The 18,251-nt window shown below is 34.0% G+C and overlaps 1 protein-coding gene across 1 annotated transcript in view; it reads left to right on the top strand.

The window, feature by feature from the left end:
• The window catches only part of TRDN (triadin), a 338,537-nt gene that overhangs the window by 53,191 nt on the left and 267,095 nt on the right, over positions 1-18,251 (top strand). Inside the window, exons 7-9 of the mRNA XM_077752724.1 lie at positions 1,819-1,878; positions 9,971-10,141; positions 17,134-17,193. Coding sequence (XP_077608850.1) covers positions 1,819-1,878; positions 9,971-10,141; positions 17,134-17,193 — 291 coding nt within the window. The remainder of the gene's footprint in view (positions 1-1,818; positions 1,879-9,970; positions 10,142-17,133; positions 17,194-18,251) is intronic.

Below are 18,251 nucleotides of genomic sequence, written 5' to 3'. Positions count from 1 at the left end.
TTTATAATATTTTAGGAATCAGATCCATTGAAACATCTTTTAATCTTCTTTATTCTATACTCACATTTAAAATTTTGAATTAAATAATGATTAGTTTGTTAATGTTTACTTAGTGATATTATCTACGAATTTCAATACAGCCACCTTCTTTGTTATAGAAACAGGTGTCTATTTCTCTTCTGCTATTAAGTTATGCAGTATTATTGGCTCTGACTAAATGAAATAATCTGATATTTCATGTGATTTTTTTCAACTTTCACAGTAGCTTAATATTTTTAGTAAAAAAATAATCGAGAATTTGCCACTCCTAAATTACAAATGTTACAGGAAATGTTCATACTGGAAAGTAGAATAAAATGCTTTATTGTAAAGTGTCCTTTAATTCATTATATACCAATTAAAGGAGTCTGCTTTTTATGGAGTAAGTTATTACACTGCAGCCCCACGACCTTGTGTGAATTATGTCTCTCTTGACTTGGCATCATGCTCCTTCAACTAACAGTCCAGGCTCTTCCCCATATTCCCAAATGAGAGTGGGCATGGCTGTGGGGCAGGCTGAGGGTAGAAAGGCTGAAACCCTGGACGACATGCATCTGCTTTCTCGGTGGTCTTCACTTGGTCTTCAACTGAGCCTTGTGCTTTAAGCTCTGTGAGGTTTGCCTTATCTCTCCAAGATTCTGGGGAAACTATTCATCAGCTGTGTTTTAGAAGAATAGTTTGTTAAATACATGTTTCAGCACCTTTGGTCTTTTATAATACAAGTAAAGCTGATGGACATTAATGTTATTATACAGTTGGAGAAATGGAAGTAATTGGGATTCTAATTTTTAACGTTAATAATTTGGCTCTTTCTTTGACCCACCTGTTTAATTAAATCTCTTATTTTTTTATTTAATTTTTATAATTTCTTTAATGCTCATTATTCTCCAATAAATAATATATAAATGCTGTAAAATGAGTGGTGATTTGGGAAACTACCAAATTACACTGATGAATGCATTTGAAAGATGACTAACCTGCACATACTCCTGTATGTCTCAGAGAACCCTTTACTTCATAGAAGCTAGTAAAATAAATTCATATTGATTTATTAATTTATTCCATAAACAGTGAGAAGGTATAATGTTCCAAGTATGCCAAATATTATTTGTTTAAAAAGCTGCACTCAATCAGTAATCATTTCTGATTACATTTTTTTGGTCTTCTCTGACAAAGATGAAGATGCTATTTCTTAGGGGTTATTTGGAACAAAAACCTTTTTGGTTGTCAAAATGTCATTGGAGTGGGGGACACTTGGTTAGCTGGGACCAGAGATGCTAAGCATTTTTTCAATGCATAAGACAGTCCCTTATAGAAAGAAATTATTTTCCCCCAAATATCAATAATTATGTCTTTGTTGAGAAACATTGTTCTTAATCCAAGCTCTAACTCTGATTTAAATATTTATTTTAATTAATTATAAAGAGAGTGTTTCATCATGATAATACAACATCTTTTGACAAATATTATAAAACTGCTCTTTCTCAGTTTGTCTTTCTTGAAAACTTTATCTATTTAGAATAATAACAGTAAAAAGGGGAGTGAGGTTAGCTTTCAAAATGCTTTCTAAATCTTTATGCCAAGTCTTTTAAATTGGATTTTATATAGTCGTTATTACATTGGTATTTTTTTATTTCTAAATCAGGCTCATAAATCTTTAAAATGTCATCAATCTTTAAAATCATACATGATTTTGGTGGCTATAAAGCTGAGATAAAGAGAAAGCTTGGTCTTGAAATCTATTGAAAGTGTGTACTAATACAAATTTTTCTGTTTAAGCAACTCACAAGGAAAAATTTGAGAAAAAAGAAAAACCAGACACAAAGACAGTGGCAAAAGGTAACTTTTCCCTTTATTGTTTATACAATCAAATTCTTTTTACTTTAAAAGATTACATTTTGGGACTGTCCTGGGTGGCTGTCAGTTAAGAGTTCAACTCTTGGTTTTGGCCCAGGTCATGATCTCATGGTTTGTGAGTTTGAGCCGCATGTCAGGCTCTGTGATGACAGTGTGGAGCCTGTTTGGGATTCTCTTTCTTTCTTTCTCTCTCTCTCTCTCTCTCTCTCCCCCCATCCCTCTCCTGCTTGTGCTCTATCTCTCTCAAAATAAATAAATAAACTTTAAAAGATTATATTTTGGGTGTCAGATAGCTGGATGATTATATGCATTTAACATTTATTTTACATTAATATTAATTTGGCCTTACATTTAAAATTTAGTATCTTCAAGAATAATAAATCTAAATACTTAAAATAATAAAACACTTGAAAATGTTAGAGAATGATGAAGAGATTTCCCGTATGTGTTTGGGAGAATTTGGAACCCCAAGAACTTTACCCCTCACTATCATCCCCAGGGATACATTACATTACATGGCAAAGAGAACTTGTGGAAGTAGTTAAGGTTGCTCTAAAATATGGAGATTATCCTGGATTATCCAGGTAGGCTCAATGTAATCTCACAAATTTTTAAAGCATAGACATGTGACAGAAGAGAAAGAGTGATTTGAAGTGTGACAAGGATTTCCCCTCCATTGCTGGCTTGAAACTTGAGGGGAGCTCATGGGCAGTGGGAGAAGAATTTTGTCAATATAAATAAAGTGAATCTTTCCCAGAGCCTCCAGTAAATAATGCAGCCCTGCTGGCAATTTGATTTTAGCTTTGTGGACCCTAGGTAGAAAACCTAATTGAACCACATCCTGCCAAGACTTTTGAACTTTGGAAACTGGGAGATATTAAACGGATATTATGTTAAGCAGCTAAGTTTGTGGTAATTTGTTACTATAGCGATAGGAAACAGGCACAATATATTTGGTCTATAGCTTTTGACAGTAGTACACTTTGGGTTGATTTTAGAAATTTCAAATTCAGGATTTAAAAAAATTTAATGTTTTATTTATTTCTGAGAGAGGGAGAGAGACAGCATGAACAGGGGAGGGTCAGAGACAAAGAGGGAGACACAGAATTCGAAACAGGCTCCAGGCTCTGAGCTGGCTGTCAGCACAGAGCCCGACGCGGGGCTCAAAACCACGAACCATGAGATCATGACCTGAGCCTAAGTCAGACGCTTAGACTGAGCCACCCAGGAGCCCCCAGGATGTTTTCTTTTTTTTCAAGAAGAAAGATAATGCGTGCATTTTGATTGATATTTTAAGCCATAGAAGGCCAAAAGTATCTTAATAATATACCCCCCATAATCAGTTAGGATATCAAAGTAATGTTATGTATGTTGGAGGATTACATAAGTACTAAATTACAAATTGAGTATTCTAAATTTATTTGCCAATTGTGTGATGTTAAAAAAATATGGATTCTAAGTGAGAGTTCAATCTTATCTCCTAAATTTAAATTTATTTTTCTTATTTTAAAATACAGGCATTTTGTGAACAGTATATTTTAGAAATCTCAATTCAGTATTTTCAAGGGAATAATTGTTTAGATAAACATGAGAATCTACTTTCAAAATTCTGTGTGTTTACCTATGCAATGCAGAATATTTAAATATTTGAGGCAGATATATTTTTTACTAAATATTTTCATGAGATAACCAAATATCATTTTATTGAAGTTAAGGTAGATGGATTATAAACTGATACTTGTTTCCTAGAAGATAGCATTAATTTATTCTCAAGATGAAATTTACAACTAAATATTATTATTTTATTCTATTTGGTTCTCTTCTGTTTGACAGATTTGAATGAAAATAAATTCATATGTATACGAAATCTTAAAACTGGAAAGGATGTTAGATATCATCTCACCTAACTACTTAACAGATGAAGAAACTCACCTCCAGGGAGAAAAAAGAGTTTGGCCAGATCATATAACTAGTATGTCATTAAACTAGGACAAATCCCAGGTGAACTGAATTTAAATCTAGTATCCATTCCAAAGGCAATCAAGCTTCAATTATTCCTTCAACAAATATCTATTTAATCCTGTACTAATTATTAATTGTTGTGAAAAAGTTACTACAAATTTAGAAACTTAAGTCAACACACATTTATTATCTCAGCTTCTGTGTGTCAAAAATCTGGGCATGGCTTAACTCAGTTCTCTGCTTCACAGTCTCTCACAAGATTGTAATTAATGTATTAGACAAAGCTGTAGTCCCATCTGAAGGCTCAAATGGGGAAGGATAATTTTCAAGTTTATTTACATGACTGTTGACAAGATTCAGTCCTTCATGGCCTGTTGAGTCGGGGCCTCAAATCTTTCTTTGTTGGCTGGAAGCCATTTTCAATTCTTTTCCACATGAGTATCATTAATATGGCAGCATGCTTCATCAAATTTAGCAAGAGATAGAACCAGCTAGTAAGACAGAAATAATCTTATGTAGATACTCATAGAAGTCACATACTATTGTATGTGTAGGCTAGTCCATATTCAAGGGGAAAAGATTACACAAGCATATGAATATCAGAAAGTAGAGATCACTGGTGGCCATCTTGAGTCAGCCTGGGCTGCTCCATGTCACAAATATTTTATTTACATACTTATTTTCTTATTGGGGAGATAGATGTAAGCAACCCATATATGTATAAATTGTATGTGTATATACACATGCATAAATATAATTTTCCTTTTTATTTTATGTATGTATTTATACATTATGTTAGGAATATAGTAAATACTTAGGAAATGCTCTTTGTATAATTTGGAAGAAAATAGAAAAATATTAAAAAGGCATACATTATAGTATGTGATAATTAAGTTAGAAACAAAGATAACCTGTTATATTCGAAAGGTATGACCAGAGTTAAAGTAAAGTCTCCATCAGAAGACTTTGATTTCCAGAGGCACTCTCATGGAAAATAACATGTTTCTTGCTCTGTTTCAAGTCCAGCCTGTCAAAGAGCTGCATTTTGCTGAACCACCTCAGGACATCCTCCCGGGGAAGAATGGGCCTTTCTGTCTATCCTGGTACATGTGTAGGACCTCATATCTCTTGTGAAAACTAGCTTATTCCTATAGTTCATTAAAAATAACAAAGACTGGGAAGAAGTAGAAGAAAATGATTCCTGCCTCATTGTTGTACCATGTTTGGCAAATGGCTTTTTCATTCCTAGATTTCTCATCTGTGAAATGAGTATAGTATAGTAATTCCTGTTATACATCAAAGTCTAAGTTCTAGGAAAACTCCAAAGAGCTCTAGGAATGCAGGGTATGAAGGTTTAATATTAGAAATGCCTATGTCTTGGGGCGCCTGAGTGGCTCAGTCAGTTGAGCATCCAGCTCGGGTCACGGTCTCGCAGTTTGTGGGTTCGAGCCCCGTGTTGGGCTCTATGCTGACAGCTCAGAGCCTGGGTCTTGCTTTGGAATCTGTGTCTCCCTCTCTCTCTCTGGGCCCCTCCCTGTTCCTGCTCTGTGTCTCTCTCAAAAATAAAGAAACATTAAAAAATTATAGAAATGACTATGTACTTATTTTGCAGTTTCCATATTCTTTTGTTCATGTGTTTTTACTTATTTTCACAGCTTCCTTAAAGGAAGAAATAGCTGCAGTGATAATTTTTTTTAAGTGGGAGAAACTTGAGGAACAGAGAAGTTAAGCAGTTAGCAGTTCCTTAATGAATGAGAGTTGAAATTTGTTATTCACTCCAAAAATAAATAGTATGTTAGTATGTTTATTGGATAATGTGGTTTTCCTACTTTGGTGTAAGACATTTTGATTCTAGTACAGTCACTAATGGATAATGTTAATTCCAAAATGAATCAAATATGCTAATATCTTTCTTTTGATTAGACCATTTTATTTTTTATTTGACAAAATTCATGAATTAAATATCTTGCTAAATAGAACTGGGTGATGTGAAGGGCTCCTGGGTGGCTCAGTCCATTAAGCGCCTGACTCTTGATTTTGGGTCAGGTCATAATTTCACCGTTTGTGATATTGAGGCCTGCTGTTGGGCTCTGCACTGAGAGAGCTAAGCCTGCCTGGGATTCTCTCCCCCTTTGTCTGCCCTTCCCTTGCTCTCTCCTCTTTCTCTCTCTCTCTCTCAAAATAAATAAATAAACATTTTTATAAACGGACTGGGTGGTTTAAATATATCATGACAATCCTTTTTTGTTTTTTCATTCCTTAGTGAGCTCCTAAGTGCAAATGTCACTTAAGTTCTTTTTGAGAAATAAAAAGCAAACAACAGGAAAAGTATTTTGGCACAAAATTTAAGAACATCTACCCATTTTGATAAAATAAATGAAAGTTAAATTTTGCTTTAGTTTTGTGGTATTTTCCCCATTATGTCCACATCACTGCTGAGTTCTTACCCATTTTAATGTCTGGCAAAGTTACTTGTTTCCAATGTAAAGATCACTGACAAGTATCTAAAACAAGTAAGACAAAGTTTGTTATTTTTATACTTAAAATCATTTGATGAAAATAAGTTTGTTTTTGAGGTGATCTTGACTTGAAGAAAATTATCTTTGCCCATTTATAAATTATAATGGCATTAAAAGTAGATCTGAATTTCATATATGACTAATTCCATAGTTTAATGTTAAGATTAAATCTGGTGCTACCTACAAGTGGGTAGGTGTCATTTAACATAGTGAAAATAACAGTTTCACGTACAATAAGTATAAACAAAAAATCCATTTGGCAAATTTTTCAAGTTTTGCCAGGTTCATTTTAAATACATATTTACATATGCAATCTGTTTATGGCTATATGTACACATGATCTGAATATAGTAAAATATGTATTGTTTTCTTGATCACAATTACTAATTCAGTAAACGTTTGTGTTTTCTCTGAAAAAAGCACTGTGCTAGACATTACAATGCCACAAAAATGAATAATATAGTTCTTATCCTCAAGTTGTTCTGTCTGGTAGGGAAGAGAAATGTGTGAATAATCATTTGTAATACAAGATATATAATAGGGAGAAACATGTGTGTTTTAACAAAAGTTGAGGCAAATTGAAGCTCAGGTGAAGGAATGATTAATTCCAATGGCAGTGCCCTTTGTTACATATGCATTGAGTGCAAAGGAATGTATATATGTGGAAAACAAAGCAAGCATAAAGAATGAAGCCTGGCAGCATTTGACATGTAGAAAATACATGAGATATTCAAGAAAAAGAAAGTAGTCTGGTGGAGGAAAGATGCTATGAGAGGAGAAAGGACAAAGCCAGATCTTGCAGGGGTTTTGGGTTGTTGGTTTTTTTTTAACATTTACTCATTTTTGAGAGATGAAGAAAGAGTAGAGTGCAAGTGGGAGTGGGGCAGAGAGAGACACACACACAGAATCCCAGACAGGCCCCAGGCTCGGAGCTGTCAGCACAAAGCCCAACATGGGTCTCAAACCCATGAACCTCAAGATCATGACCTGAGCTGAAATCAGACTCTTAACCGATTGAGCCACTTAGGCGCCCCCAGGTCTTACAGGGTTTTTAATGTTATACTGAGCTTTTTTTTCAGATAGGAATATTACCCTGCTAATCCTTAGAGCACCAGCAGCATGCTCTGAGCCCACACATAAGCTCTCTGGAAGGGTTTGTTAGGTGAGCACAGATGAATTGTATGAGGCTGAAGTGGTATTGGCATCTCAGGGGAACTTTCTATGAAGCCAGAAACTAATAAATATTTGGTGTGAGATTCTGGAATTATGTTGATTTACAGTCATTTACAGAGAGTTGATGCTTTCAGTCACAGAAATCTACGAATCTGCTGTAGGAAATCTATGAATCTGCTGTAGGAAAGAGCAGCAAAGGAGATTTAAAAATGGTTTAAAGAAAGTAGGAGAAAATCCTCAATTGAATATAGTTACAGAAGCCCAAAGACATTGGAAATTTGTAAAGTAATAGGGTGATTTTTGTGTAAGAGCTTTATGGCCAAGTAACTTTGGAAAACAGGGCACAGAATAATCCTCCCTCTTTGAAGATTCTCAATATATTTAAGCTTTGAGAAAGTTTATAGTTAAATAAACACTCTTTTGCGACTCCTGGGTATTTCAGTCGGTTAAGCATCTGACTCTTGATTTCAGCTCAGTTCATGATCTCATGGTTCATGGCCTCTGGACTCAAATAGAGCTTTACACAGAGAATGAGGAGCATGCTTGGGATTCTCTCCCTCCTCTCTCTCTGCCTGTTTGCTCTTTCTCTCTCAAAATAAATGAATAAATTTAAAAAACAACTGGTTTAGCTCAGTGATTCCAAGTGTATTTGATCATAGGAATATCCCTGTACTTTTAACATAGTAGAATCATCTTCCTACAAAGTTTCTGAGGAACAGTGCTTTGGCAAGTTTGGCTCATTCAACTAAATGCAGGATCACAGATGATTTTGGTTTTTAAAGCATCGGGCATTATTATTTTTATTCTTCTTTATGGGACCTCACAATACTATCTTGCATTAGTCTCAAATTATTGCTTAGTGTACTAAAGCCAAGAAACTTGATTATAATTTTTCTCATCAGATTTTTCAACATGAGTGACAAGTAAGCCTATCCATTACATTGACAAATGACATGAGAGAGTCTACTTTGCAGTGGTCTTACTGCGGGGTCTACTGATTATGTGTGGTCCCATAGAATAAATGATGTCCAACATGTAGCATCTATATAAACAATTTCCCACAAATGTGTGCTATATTATTGCCTTGTGTAAAATAATTGAAAGATTCACAAACTGATCAGTTCACATTTCCAGTTCTTCCCCCCAAATACATAGAATATCAAATTAAGTATATGTGTGTGGAGAATATATATGCATATATGTTATAATTCACATAATAGCTTCTAAGTTATAGCCCTTTCTGTTCACTAGGATATAGCTGAGGGTTTTAAAAGTCATTAGAATTAGCATTTCTGACTTAAGATAAGCAGGAACTAATATCTCAATATCTGCTCTCTTTCCATTTCTTTAAAATCAAGTCATTATAACCTAAAAATCCCTCAGTTATCCTTTAATGGCTTTTATTGTTTCATTTCTATTAGTCATTATCAGTGCAGTAATTTCACATTTACAGTCTTAATAGCTACTTTTAAAAAATACTATGTTCAATTTCTTGAATGGCTTTTTTAAAGTTTATTTATTTTATAGGGAGAGAAAGACAGCACACATGTGCATGCACACAAGTGGGAAAGGGGCAAATAACAAGAGAGAGAGAGAGAGAGAGGGAGAAAGAAAGACAGAGAGACAGAGAGAATCCAAACAAGCTCTACATGGTCAGTGCAGAGCCCAAGGTGGTGCTGGAACTCGTGAAACATGAGATCATGACATCATCACCCCAAGTGGAAGTCAGGACTTTGACTGATTCATCCAAGCGTCCCTCTTGAATGACTTTTAAGATCTTCCAGTCTGGAACAAAATGATTATATCCTTGTAAAAAAAAAAAAAAAAAAAAAAGATTATATCCTTGGCTCTTTGGTGTGAACATTGCCTTTTGCTGAACATGCCCCTCTGTACAAATCCTCTATATTTCAAATGCTTCCTTGTTGATATGCTAAGCTCGTGGCTACCTAAAAGGTACTGTTTTCATGTACAAACTAAGAACGTGCCCAACTTGCAAGTGAGCCACATTTATTTTTTAAGTACTCTAACATGTCACTTCATAGACGATATAAAAGTTAGACAGTAGTCACAAGTATGTATGTGAGGAATGCAATTTTCTTTTTTTTAAATGTTTCATTTTATTTTATTTATTTTTGAGAGAGCGCAAGCGAGGGAGTGACAAGGAGAGAGGGACAGAGAATCTGAAGCGGAAAAGGACTTTTCGCTGACAACAGCCAGCCGGATGTGGGGCTTGAACTCACAAACCTCAGGATCATGACCTGAGCCAAAGTCGGTTGCTCAACCAACTGAGCAAACCAGGGATACTATTTTTCTATTGTTTTTCTTTTCTCTCTCTTTCTAAATTGTCCTTACCAATCAATAAAAGATGATTGGTTAATAAACAAACAAAAATAATCTAATTTATCTTTAACTCTGTACAGAAGAGAGGAAAACAAAGACTGAAGAGAAGATTAAAAAGGAAGTGAAAGGTGGGAAACAAGAGAAAGTGAAGCAAACAGCTGCAAAAGTCAAAGAAGTACAGAGACCATCACCTAAGCCCAAGGAGAAGGAGGGAAAAGAGACCGCAGCTGTGTCCAAGCATGAACAGAAAGGTAAACATTCAGAGGAAGTGGTCAGAGGTTCTAAGGGAATATTGGGCAAGAAGCAGATACAGTGAAATTAAAAACTCAAAAAGACTGCGATTAGACTTCAAATGGAAATAAACAGATGTGTATCAGTAAAAATTACCTGCAAGGAGATGCAATAATTGGGAATTAAATGTATTTACAGGAAGACTAAAATGTGTTTCATATCTAAAGATGCAGTGTGAGGTATTTGTAAAAGAAGATTTGAGTTAGTATCTGAAGTTATTTGAAGGTTGAGGATAAATGTTAAATTCTTGAGACATAGGATTTCTTCTAACAAGTGGAAACACAATTTTGTGTGGTCTACTCTTTGGAGAACAGCAGTCCAGGAAAAATGACAATTTTCTAGAGGTTTTTTAAGCAATATATGTTCAGATCTTCTAGAACAAGTATAAAAACTCTCCAACCATTCCTACTGCCTCTGCAAGAGCATACAATTTAAAATATACATTGAATTATTAATTTCAGTTAATTTAATAGCAGGACGTTATGGGAAAAAGAACTCTCAAGATCCTTTGCTAGCTTCCACTGACTAAATTTATGACTCTAGAAATCTCTGTATCTGACACCATGCTGCTCTTCAGTAAGAGTGATGTCAAACTTACAGCCCTACTTCACGGAAATAGAGCATTTAAGTGGAAGTGGCATATAAGACTGAAATTTTTTGTGGAAAGGTGAGAATAAAAGTATGAGAATAAAAGGGTGGAGTTTTAAGAGGGCAGCTGAGGGCTTGTCCCATGTCTCTGCCGCTTGTTGAGTCTCTTCTTCCTGAGTGCATTCCTGGTGCTGTGCTGCTATACAGTCCTAACACTGCCCATAGAGAATGTGGGATTACTCAGTAAAGACTATTCTGATAAATGTTTTTAGGGGTGTTGCAAACTAATACTTTCCTTTACCCTGGTAGTTTTGTATAATCATATTTCAGGACTAAAATTAAGGAAGGATTTCTGTGAGATTTTCTTTAAAAATTCTGAAAACTTTATTACTGAGTAAGCTATTTGGACAATAAAACTGAAAATAGTTTTTCACCATCGTAAAACAGAAGATGAAATTTGCAATCTATATTTTTTTGGTTCCACAAATAAGTGAGACTTTGTAATCTGCTCTTGTATTTTGTCTTTGAATCCTATTTTCCCTTGAATTCACAAGTAATATAAATTTTTATTTATTTGATGAGCCATATATAGTTTTTGAAAATACATTTTATAAAGAAAAGAAGAAAAAAATCTTCTGTCTTTCTTTTTTTGTGCGATCCACAAATTTTGAAATAAATGAAAATTACCTAAATTTAAAATTTTGTGGATCACTAAAAAAGAAGAGTGGAATTAAAACTTTGGCTCCCTAAGAACTTTCTTCAATTTTAAAAATGATTATATTGTCTTGAAAAAATTAAAAATATTGGTTATCACCTCTCTTAAAACTTTCTGTTATTACTGAAATATTTGGGTAGATAAAAAATATAGCAAGTAAAGAGAAAACATTTCTGAAAATATTTTATTTATTTCTGAGAGAGAGAGAGAGACAGCGTGAGCAGGGAAGGGTCAGAGAGAGAGAGGGAGATACAGAATCTGAAACAGGCTCTATGCGCTGAGCTAGCTGTCAGCACAGAGCCCTACACAGGGCTCGAACCCACGAACTGTGAGATCATGACCTGAGCCGAAGTTGGAAGCTTAATCAACTGAGCCACCCAGGCTCCCCAAGAGAAAACATTTTGAATGCAACATTTTACTGTGATAGAAAATAAGAAAATTAATCTTCTGACTCACTGATCTATCTATTTAAAGTGATCACCAAGGTCCTAAAATACTTTGCATTTTAGATTGCCCTTTCAAAACAAAAATAATCTCATGACATCAGCTGAAACATGCCAACTATATTTTTATTTTTTGTCCATAAACACAATATGTAAAAATTCATGCCAGTTATAAATGGGAGTATCAAAATATTTATCTAACAACTAGGAACATGAATAAACTTTTTGATGTCCATTTTTAGTATCCTTGTATTTTTGAGGGGGCAGCATATTTTATTGATGAAGACACATCACTAGAACATTTTAAAATATTGTTTATTTTCCAGATCACATATATTGTATTTTATTCTTATCAGTAATCAGAATTATTAAGGATAACATTCCAATACCATTTTTATTTTCAATCTACTGTTTTCATTTTCACATAAAGAGCTATTTATCTATTAAAAGAACATTCAAATACCACTTAGAATCAGAAACAAAAGCACAAATGTGATTTTATCGGCTAAGTAACTGCATTTGTTAAAGCAAGGCTTCCCATTAATATACCTACCATCAATTAAATAATTGTATCATTAGGTAAATAATCATAACTTTCTTTTAATAGCTGCTCAGACACATAAATATGTTATGTTTTTTAGATTTAACAAAGATTTAAGAACATTTATTCATACAAAACCTTATCACATTATGGTTTCAACTAAATAAGATGAACAAAGATAAAGTGTTTTTAAAATAATCTATTTGTGAGGTGGCTTTGATTTTGAGACTCTTTTATTGATGATTTAGTAAATAGTTGAGTAAGTTCTCCTGTGGGGAAGGGATTATTTGCTTAGCATAAGTTAGTCTTAATGAATTTGAGTTCTTCTCAAACAAATTTCTAAATAGTTTTTTTCTTGTAAATAAATGTCTTTCACTGGAAACAGATTTATATATGAAGCAGACACACTTATTGGCAATTTTTAAATTATATAGTAAACATGCAAATATGTTCATATTCAGTTACATTTAATATGATATATTTCCACTTACAGCACTGGAAATAAGATGGATAGTTATGTACCAACCTACCATACATACACACACCTTTATGTACCACATAATCTAGTTTCTATGGACCAAACTTAATCTGTTTAAAGACAGTAAGAAGGATGGGCATGATCAGGCTTTGCTTTTCTGACGGTCTGGGACAGAAGGGTGGAGAGGGAAAAAAATTCAAACCTCCCTACTGCTATGCTCATTTTTTCCTTTTCATTCTCCTTTTCATCCACCTCCTTCTTCTTCATCTTCTTTTTAACAACCATCTAAATATTTGTGGCAAGGGGCACCTGGGTGGCTCAGTCGGTTAAGCGTCCGACTTTCGCTCAGGTCATGATCTCGCGGTTCGTGGGTTCGGGCCCCGCGTCGGGCTCTGTGCTGACTGCCAGCTCAGAGCCTGGAGCCTGTTTCAGTCTGTGACTCCCTCTCTCTCTGACCCTCCCCTGCTCACGCTGTCTCTCTCTCTCTCTCTCCTAGAAATAAATAAAACATTGAAAAAAATAAAAATAAAAAAATAAATATTTGTGGCAAGCAGAGAGAGTATAACTAATGTGAATCTACCATAGAGCACCGGACCACACATACACCATGCTCATAAAAGCATTTTTAAAAATTTCTTTTCTGTTGACATTCTGCATCAAGAATGCATTATCTCTCCACTGCCTCTTCATGGGGAACATGACAAGGCAGCAGCTGAGTGACATCCATCACTGTTTTTTGAGGAGGGGAGAAATGGTCAGCACATGTGATTCCAAGAAGGTGTTCATTTGAGAGAAAAAAATAGTAAGAAATGGTGACCACAAATAAAATTGTATGAATTATTATCACAAAACTATGAAAGTTATAATGATAGAACTGTCAATATTTTCTTTAGGAAAATTTTCCTATTCTAACATTTGAGTTGCATTTAGAGAAGGATTTCTATAAAATAAACCTTCAAAATTAGGAAGACTTGGTTTTGCCTCCTCCTTAGACAGGTAAAACAGACAGGCTGTGGACTGCCCAACATATACTTGCCTGGAATTCTGGCACATTGTTAAGGTCAACACTCAGGACAGACAGAAATGGGCATCATAATTTAAACTATTTGAAAATTCTTGGTTTAACATATTGTAAAAATACCCTCTTCCTACTGATGCCATTAGAATGCAACATCACAACATCACTCAAGTAAAACAGAAACCTTTGAAGTGTTGTTACTCAAACAATTTTCTAGATTAAAAAAAAGATGTTTTGAATTAATAAAGGATTTTCCTTCTCAAATTGGAAACACCTAGGATTACTGGTGCATTAATTAAATGAAAGGCTTTTGGAGCAAGAAAATATAGGTATAATATATGTAAGCATTTTACTTTGGTAATAATTTAACATAGAGGCTAAATCGTTTCATGACAGTGTCAGCATTCAGTTAAAACAAAAAACAAACTCTGAAGCATGAAGATTTTAGTTAACTCAATAAACTATTCCACATGCTACATGTATAAATATGCCATCACAGCTTGGGGCAGAGAGTATTATTTCGTTTTGGGTGATTGTCCAAGCCCTTCAAATTTTAAATAGTCCCTGCATTCTAAACTTTTCACATGCATATCTTTTCTGTCGCTGTTGCTGAAGGCTATAGTGCCAGTAGGAATCATTGTAAATGAAAAGAAAAATGGAGAGATTCTGTATCAGTGATTCTGGAAGATGGTATAATTAGATCTTTTGAGGAGTTTGTTAAAAATGCGTTTTTACGGGCACCCTCCTACACTGTTGGTGGGAATGTAAACTGGTACAGCCCCTCTGGAAAACAGTGTGGAGGTTCCTCAGGAAACTAACAATAGAACTCCCCTATGACCCAGCAATAGCACTGCTAGGAATTTACCCAAGGGATACAGGAATGCTAATGCATAGGAGCACATGTACCCCAATGTTCATAGCAGCACTCTCCACAATAGCTAAAACATGGAAAGAGCCTAAGTGTCCATCAACAGACGAATGGATCAAGAAGATGTGGTTTATCTATACCATGGAATACTACATGGCAATGAGAAACAATGAAATCTGGCCATGTGTAGCAACATGGATGGACCTTGAGGGTGTTATGCTGAGTGAAATAAGTCAGGCAGAGAAGGACAAATATCATATGTTTGCACGTATAGGAGGATTAGGAGGAACTTGATGGAGGAACAAGGGGGAGAAGAAGGGCGGAAATGGTGGGGGAAAGGGAGAGAGGCAAACCATGAGAGACTCTTGAATGCTGACAAAAACTGAGGACTGATGGATGTGGGGGGGAGGGGGGATGGGCATGGAGGAGGACACTTGTGGGGATGAGCACTGAGTGTTATGTGGAAACTAATTTGACAATAAACTATTTGTAAAAAAAATAAAAAAATAATAAAAGTGGAAATTCACAATTGCAATGCTAAAAAAAATGCGTTTTTAGGGTTTAGACCCATGGAATTGTAACACATTCCCCATCTTTTTGATATTTAAATTGCCCTTTGAGAACAACTTCTGAATTATAGGAAGGACAAATTCAAAAAGAATATAGTCACTTAAGGTACTGAAACAAAAGGGAAAGCTTGAAAATACAGGAAGTCCACCCATGCCCAACCTCAAATTTGCCATTTAAGGGAAATGTACTTTTTCATTGCTATATCTGACAGCCAAATTGCCCATTCTAGAATTTTGCTCAGGAAATAAGTTACGTCCAGAAAAAAGAAAATACTTTCTACATTAATCTTAATTATCTCCTGTACCATAAGGATATAGGTTCCCATGTCCTGGTATTAGAAACCCTGAATGTTCCTGCTAGTCTATCCAGGAACAAATAATTTCCTGAACTTGACCTGGGAACTAGTCTCCCTCCAACATCTACCTCATCTATGGCAAAAGGTGCTGTAATTCAAGAGTCAATATACAGGCAAATTTTTGAAACTTTATGAGTTTTGATTTACTTGTATTTAGGTACTAATGAAAAGGATTATATTTTATATTTAATGTAATAACTACATTTATTTCTTTAAAGACCTGGCAGAATTTCAAAATAAAATAGATTACTCTAAAAATACTGTTCATACTTTAAAAGGAATAAGATTCACAAAAATCATTGTATGTGTATTTATTATAAAGTAACAAGTTTTATTATTTCACATGTTTAATACACATAATTTCAAGCACTTAAGGGTGTGCCATGTTATGTAAACTGAATAAACTCTCTTGGTCCTTAAGCTGCCTTTGGATTTGTTAGATTAATAAAATGCCTATTTAGAAACATTAAAATGTAAGTAAATCATCTTGAACAAGGTTAATTTCATAATATGCAAGCTTTAAAGAAGATATGGTAAAACTTCTGGAATTCATCAACTAAAATTTGGATTGGAATGACCTCAGCAGAATCTAATGTTATGTGGGAATTTAAAGTTCATTGCAATGTCTTTAATTTAGAGGGAAAAGAAAAAAAAATCTCTGAGATCATTTTTGATCAAGTTTGCCCCAAATGCTCAAATTCTTTTTTTTTTCTGAACTTTTTCTATAGACTATAGACTAGTCAGGATCATAAGATACCTTCAATGATGATTATTCAATTAATTAGCTGAGCAATGATATCATTTACTGTTGGAAGTCTGTTCTTTGCACATACTCTTATAATTGAGGAGCGTTTCCATGCAGAACCCCTAACACATTATAAAGGAGTTAGCCTTCCAGCTTGCCATTTTGAGATAATATTCTACAGCTCCATTTAGACAATTAGCAGAAGGGCTGAGAATGAATAATTGGTAAAATGTTCCAAGTTGGTAATAATTTCCTCTTCTAAAACTTCTGTTTCATTAATGGAAGTGTATATATGAATAATGAGAAAAACTGCTTTAATATGATGACTTTTGTAATGAATTTGATAACAAATGTTTTGATTAAAAAAAGGCACTATATGATATTACCCACCTATTCTGTTTCAATTTTTTTAAAGCTATTCTTTTTGTTTGGAATAAATGGAACCTTATATTTATTATGCCGTTTCTCCCTGTGTATTCATATGAGTGCAAATTATTCCTTCACAGAAGATATTGTAGTAACTAAAATAGAATTGTTTTATTTGGTTTGTTTTGTTAAACCATTTCTTCCTAGAAAGAAGAAAGGTGTTGATGACATTCTTTCATTGCTCTTTTTCTTTCTACTCTGTCAGATCAGTATGCATTCTGTCGATATATGATTGACATGTTTGTCCATGGGGATTTAAAACCAGGTATTCCAAACAATTTTTGTACTTGTCTGTTTTAATAGTCTTTGTTTCTAAGATTGTTGGCTTTTTTATGTACTAAACTGCATTTTCATTTTTAAAAATTACATAATGCATGTGTAGATTTAGAATAAAACCAGTGAAAAGTAGAAGTAATAACTGGCATTAGGGCCTTTAATTTTACTTTCTATTACTGCATGGCCTATTGCAAATGAAGTCAGGTGAAAGCTTAAAAAATGCTAATATCTTTATATACAAAAAGTGCTAATATCTTTAATAATATCTTGGAGTGAAAAGGTGAAACATCTTATTTTATTTCTGGTAAACTTATAAGACCTATGGCAATAAAAGTATCCTTTTTTAATACTGAAAAAAATTTATTAAATCTGTCACAATTCAAATGTTTAATTTACTTCAAGTTTTTATTTTCTCACTTGTGAAAGGGTTAGATACTCCAGAGAACTACTATTGATGGAGCTAGTCAACCTTGGAGTTATTAGTCAATACAATGAAAAGTATTTTTATTGAAAGGAAATTATCTATCACATCTCCTAACATTAATTGTTGTCCAGAGTGTAACAAGTGATTCTTTACTAATATCTTAATTAAGAATGAATAACTTGATTGGTTGTTCTAAGCTTTTTGCAGATTTAAGACTGATAGTACTATGCTATGTTTGGGAAAACAATTCTAGGAAGATAGTCTTGTTAAGGAAAGAACTAATTTACATTAGGATAATTGGAACTGATTGTTTAAAGCAAACTATAATTTTGTTCTAAACTATTTTTATGGAAATTTCTCTAAAATGTATAATTACCTTCATGTGTACTTTGGCAAGTGGACATATCATATTTTAAACAAATATTAATACGTCTAGGTCCTAGAAAATTAGAAGATCATGAGAATTTTGAGTTTCAGCAAAATTTCGTTAATTCTAATAACTTATTCAAGTTAATTTCCTCCTCCTCCTCTTCTTCATTTTTTTAATCTTCTTTCTCTTTGTTTACTTTCTTACTGAGTTAGAAAATGAAACGAGGGGGAAAACACTGAAAATATGACGATTC

The sequence above is a fragment of the Crocuta crocuta genome, unplaced genomic scaffold (genome assembly GCF_008692635.1).
Source record: "Crocuta crocuta isolate KB4526 unplaced genomic scaffold, BGI_CrCroc_1.0 scaffold230, whole genome shotgun sequence".
NCBI lineage: Eukaryota > Metazoa > Chordata > Mammalia > Carnivora > Hyaenidae > Crocuta > Crocuta crocuta.
Note: the sequence above shows the minus strand (reverse complement) of the source record. Positions and strands in the feature narration are given on the sequence as shown.